Genomic DNA, 6,000 nt, shown 5'->3' with positions numbered 1-6,000 from the left:
TTTCTTTAAAATTTGTTAAGAGATAACTGAAAAAGTTTAATCTCTACCTTAAGATTGATCAAAGATGAGTGCTATTCTGTGTAAAGTCACACTGCAAATGAAGGGGGGGGAGGTATATACAATATATAAAAAATAAACTGGGGTTAAAACTGGTCACTCACTAACTGTCTCCACGATGTCGGTGAAGAAGCCGAAGGGCACGAGGGGCTCAGGAAGCTCGCGAAAGAAAAGTTTCAAAGCTCCTGTGATGACATGAACGTCCTCCCACTCACTCTCGTCCAAATTCAGCTTCTCCTCTGAGAGACAGGGAGGGAGAAGGATGGGGGAGATATTCAGACAAACACGGATCAGAGGAAGTGAACAAAAAAGCAAGGCAATGTGAAAAAGAGAGACAAAGAGTTAGCTTTGAGTTACAGTCACAGTATCGTTTAGTAAACAACATCAGCAGAACGGTGTGTGAATTAATGTCAGTGCTGAGGCGTAACACGGCGGCTTGTAGCTGCACGAGAGAGATAGAAATGGTCTGTGAAAGTCAGAGAAGACACAGAAGCAAAAACACATATACAGCAAATACAATCCAGGCCTGACCATTGTTTCTCAGATTGCATCATCAGAACCAATGGGTAGAAAATATAGAGCTTTAATTGAAGTTTCATGTTTAGGACACATACAGTCCATTAGTATCAAATGATGAGAAACATTAGTTAGTGTGAGGTATTGCAGTGGGATTAGAGCACTTCACAGTGCACAAGCTGCAGCTGATTCTCCGTTTCGTCCACTTGGTGGCAGCCATGCATCGTGTGAGACGTTGCTGTACAACCTGCTGCGTGTTATTACATCAGAAAACTTACAAGCAGAAAAGCCTAAGGGACACACATACATTAAGCACATGGTAGCACAACCAGCAGACAGCTCAGTGCACGTCTGTGCTGCAGCTCAGCTCTGCATGTCAGTCTGTGTGTGGGGAGTGTTTGATTGAGGTGTTCACATTATGCAACACATGATACACAATAACAAGCGGGCTGAGTAACGCATGAAAGCGGCCGTTTTTCCCCCGTCAGTCTGAATCTACCTTGCACCAACTCTGCCGGGAACATGTAACGGCCATCTGTAGTCACCGCTCGCTCTGCAAAAACCAACAGTTACTCAGTGGGCATTCCTCTGCGTCCACTTTATCAAAAGGATGTCATGTAGTAGGAGTGAGACAATCAGGTTTCAAGCAGGATGTACAGTAAGTGTGTGTTGTGGTTATAAAATTTCATATGTAATGAGAATGAACAAACAGCATCATCCCTTGCAGTTTTAATTCATTGTCAGAGACAAAATTAAACAGATCACCCCCCCCCCACCTCCACCCATCATTCTCACCATGGTCCACCAGGAAGCGTAGTTTCTGAATCACAGCCAAGTTCCCTGATACTCTGTAGATGCCATCAGTATCCAGTCCTGCAACATACCGCACAGAGCAGGTGAGATCACTAGTGTGCCTGGGCGACTACTCATATTATTAGTATCAAAACCAAACTGACATTGTCCATTATCTAAAACTTGATGTCACGAGTGTACAATAAAAACAGGGGCGGGACAACAACAAAAAAATTATTTCCCCCAGAATCTATTATTTATTCTTTTTTTTATTTATTTTTATTTCTTTTTTTAACCAAAGATTTACCTAAATGTATTCAGCTTATATGGTACCGCAGACCGAAGGCAGAAAATGCAGATAATACATGTTATGTACTTCTTTACAAATGAAATAAATGTTAGACCAACTGACTGACATGTGATGTCCATTCCTTTTAGAAAACAACTTGTTTTTAAAAATGTCTCACAATATGTTGTCTCTAGAAGATTATTATTCAACTTTTGTTTTTGTTAATGAAAGAAAAGAAAATTTCCTTACTCAGTACTATCATATCGGAATTCTGATATCTAGAATCGCAATAAATGAAAATCGCAACACAAATAAAATCGGCACCTATGCATCATTAAAAAAAAAAATTGGGACAAACGCATATAGTCCCAGCCCTAATAAAAAACATCATTCCTAATATTTAATGCAGTCAGAGCTGAGATAATGGTTTGGGTTTTCTCCACATTAATAATTTAGTGTGCCTGGGGAGTTTGTTATGTTGCATAAGTGCCTAAAAGCGTCAAGCAAAAGCACATTTTGACACTTTTAGACATCGGCATGTTTTTTTAAATTGCATTTTGCATGATCATATGACCCCAGTTTTGTTATAACAGTAACAGTGAGTTTCTGCTTTTTCCACACTGGTTTTAATGTCAGACGTAGAACAAGTTAGGCCTTGTGACTCACAGATTAATATCCTCAATTCTTGATATTCTATATTTTTTATTACGGTCAACAAATCCCATGTAGAGATAAAACCATGGTCAAGTCAGAACAAGTCCAGCTTTTTGTGACATATTGATTATTATCAGAGTTTTGAGTTTAAAGTCCAGAGCTTCACTGTCACAAGGACTGAGATGTAATGTCTCATGGTACTTCTATAAAACATACAGCGTTCATTTAGAAAAATCTAACCCTGAATTGCTCATATATTGGACATTGGTCAAATAAAGTTCATTTTATCTGTATGGGCTGAAATCACAGATGTGTGTTTTATAATAAGAGCTGAAATGGTTAGTCAATTAATCAAATAGTTGATTGACAGAAAATAAATCTGGATCAAATTTCACAATCAATGAATCTAATCCATTTTGCTTCTAAAACGTGAATATTTGTAGGTTTGTTGGTCTCTGTGGTGGCAAATTTAAAATCTTTAGGTTTTGAATTGTCGGTCAGACAAAATAAACAACAAGAAGACATCACACAAGGCATTGGGCAGTTTTTGGACAGTCACTATTTTCTGATGTTTTATAGAACAGACATTTGAATCAAGAAAATCAGTAGAATTACCAATTATGACAACAATGATTTTTTTCAAGAGAAAATATAAAAATATATATTTATATATATTTAACCAGAAAAGCATCAAGAACAGAAACAGAGAAGGGATCCATCTTCCAGGACACACAAACATGCTTGTTGAAAAAAATCTACTGCAATCATTACCTCTATGTTTTGGGTTCAGTTTGTCGGTTTGTTTGTTTGTCTTGATTACGGAAAACTACGGGCCGGATTTCATGAAAAACCTGGTGAAAGGGTGTCATAGACTAAGGAAGACCCCATAACATTTAGGAGGAGATCAACAAACTAATTTTCACTTTGGTTAACATTGTTAGAGAGGGCATTTGTGCTGCATTCAAGTGGTGTTGAAATAATCGGAAGAATTGGTTCCCAACTGGGAATATTCACACTGCATAAACAATAAGAAATAGGTAATGCCTTGGCAGAGGTCTGCACTCTCTGAGTTATACTGTAACTATACGAAGTACCAACAATAATTCTGCTCTCTTTTACCAGAAGCTACTTTGTCCTAAAAGTTTTTCTATCAGTCACGTCCTTAAATGTAAACGTCTCAATCCAAAACTGCTCCTTAGAAATATTTAATTCATCAAAACCAGGTTTCTAAAGCCTTTGTGGTCAAAACACTGATTCTTTTTTTTTGTGTATTAAATATTTATTTGCAGCACAGTTTCTAAACAACTCCATTTTCTCTCATTTAGATCTCGCACGTCTTCCTCTCTGTGTTTTTAGTTGTCTTTCTGTCGGGAAAATCACAAACGTTTTTCAGTAAATGTTAAGTGATTCATGTCACTGAGCTGAACAGAAGCTGCACAACTGCTGTCAAGTGACTGACGCTCAAAACACAACTGATGAGTGTTTTCTCATGTGTCTCATTTTAGTTTAGTTTAGAATTAGAATTTAGTTTAGAGTTCAAAATCCCATTAGCAGGAGCGGGCTGTGTGTTTGCAGCGTTTGTACCTCTCTTCTCCACGGCGTCAGTACAAAGTCTGACGAAGCGAGGGACGGTGCTCTTCTCTCTCTCGCAGAGCATCTCCAGACGACAGCCAAACACCTGATCTGAAGGGTGATGACAGACACACAAACACACACACAAACCTTTTATGTCTGATCAGAAGGTTTGCCATTTTTTTTTCTCAGATAACTGTGCCAAGACATGATGTAAGAGCTACAAACTTAGGTAAATCAAGATACAATTATTGTTCACTATGGAATGAAACCTCCATGTTCCAAACAGCTCACCCTTGATTATGCAATGCAACTCATGTAATATACCATATGTGCCATTGGGTGAAAACAAATCATATGCATCGCTTCACACCAGAGTATGCCACCATTATATGATCAGATTGTGTTATCTCTGATGAGGACTGTGATGAAAACTGTGAATGTGAAAATGTCATCAAATAATCAATCTGTTTAACCATAATAATCACACTTTCAAAGTAGTTGGGAGTCATTATTTTTTCAATCTATTGATGCCTCAACTTCTTTGAACATTCTTCTTCAGTTGTGATATGATGCAGACATTGTCACGTTACGCCTCCTAGTGGAGGAGGATGTAGTTCAGGTAACCCAATCCGTCAAAGCTTTAAAAAGGAGCAGTAGCTTGTCAATGCTGACAAAAATAATTGTTGTATCTTTGTTAAAATTATGAGGTGCTGGTGGGATCGCTGAACATGTAAATGAAACATCCCCGGTTTGAGTCTGGGGATGTTTTTTAAAATACTTAAAAAAAGGATGCTTTTTTAAATTTAGAATGTGGACAATAAAACCCATAAACATGTGTGTTAAAGATGTTAAAGACAAGTGTTATAAAAGAGTTTGTTTGTTTGCTTTGTCTAAAAGCTATGAAGGTTAAGTCTTACGGAATTTGTGGTTGAAAACAAAATGATTTCATCTTCAAGAGTAATTCTAAACAAGTTATCAAAAATAAGGAACAGCTTCGAAAAAAATACTCATTATAGAGGAAGTGTTAATAGGAGTGTTGCAAAAGAGTTCACACATCTGTGAGAAATGAAAACAAGCTGCTGGCCACCATGAGTCAATGGTTCCAATGGTCCTTGGCATTTAGTCTCTGAACTCAAAGAGATGAACAGAATTATTTAAAGAAAATAGTCCCTCATTTGGCATTGTTGATGGTGGTGGAGAGCGTTGAATGACACATGAAACAGAAATTTCCCATAGGTGTTTAATAGGGTTGAGATCTGACGGCCAAAACATATAATTTTGATTATGAAAAGATTTTTATTCTCAAACCATTCAGTGACCCCTGAATGGAAGCATGTACATTCATTGGGTTCCTCCATTGATTTAGGTTTAATTTGCCATCAAGGGTGTCCTAATTTGCTTAAAATTTTGGAAAAAAACGACAAAAGGATTGTTTTCAGCTTTCAAGGGGTGAATAGGGTAAACAAATTATCTAATAGTTGTCATCATGAAACTTCCCCAGGTGAATACTTATATTAAGAGAAGTATTTTGTGTATTACAAGTGTCTGCAATATTATGTTAAAATATGCAAATTTGCATTATTTAATTAGATGTGGTCTTACTTGCATACCTTTCCTGAACAGAAATCTAAACATTGGATAAAGCCCGGTTCAGAATTTTGTTTCATTTTGTTGACACATACGATTCAAAGGTTTTTAAAGAGGTCATTTTGAACATCTTTTTATCACTCCATGAATCAGAAAATACAGCCAAAAGCCATTAAGAAATTCCATTTCACCATGTTAAAATGTTCTATAAATCTGACTATAAATGATATATGAACTAACCCCTCTGTAAAAACCTTTAGAATATACAGTAGATAGAAATGTATTGAATGTTTATGTAAATGCTACTGAAGAGAGAATATGAGAAAAATAGCCATAAAGATAATGTATTGTAAACATACAAGACACTACAGGTGAATACAGTAAAACTTTTAACTAATATCACCATGAAACTTCCCCACTTACATTGAGACAATTATCTAATGCTTACTTTTGGTAAATTTAGGAGAAATCTAATGATGCAAATGGACAGATTGTAGAAAAATGAACACTACTAACAATAAATATCTTCC

General features: G+C 36.6%; 1 protein-coding gene across 4 annotated transcripts in view; it reads right to left on the bottom strand.

The window, feature by feature from the left end:
* The window catches only part of arhgap9 (Rho GTPase activating protein 9), a 41,466-nt gene that overhangs the window by 4,740 nt on the left and 30,726 nt on the right, over positions 1-6,000 (bottom strand). For 3 of the 4 annotated variants that reach the window (XM_032512530.1, XM_032512529.1, XM_032512532.1), the window contains 4 exons: positions 3,893-3,991; positions 1,369-1,446; positions 1,073-1,126; positions 162-296 (listed from right to left, as the gene is read on the bottom strand). In XM_032512530.1, the coding sequence (XP_032368421.1) occupies positions 162-296; positions 1,073-1,126; positions 1,369-1,446; positions 3,893-3,991 (366 nt within the window). The remainder of the gene's footprint in view (positions 1-161; positions 297-1,072; positions 1,127-1,368; positions 1,447-3,892; positions 3,992-6,000) is intronic. The other variant, XM_032512531.1, reaches the window with a different exon arrangement.

The sequence above is a fragment of the Etheostoma spectabile genome, chromosome 4, assembly GCF_008692095.1.
Source record: "Etheostoma spectabile isolate EspeVRDwgs_2016 chromosome 4, UIUC_Espe_1.0, whole genome shotgun sequence".
Taxonomy (NCBI): Eukaryota; Metazoa; Chordata; class Actinopteri; order Perciformes; family Percidae; genus Etheostoma; species Etheostoma spectabile.
The sequence above is the reverse complement of the archived record's forward strand: the minus strand, read 5'-3'. Positions and strand labels throughout refer to the sequence as shown.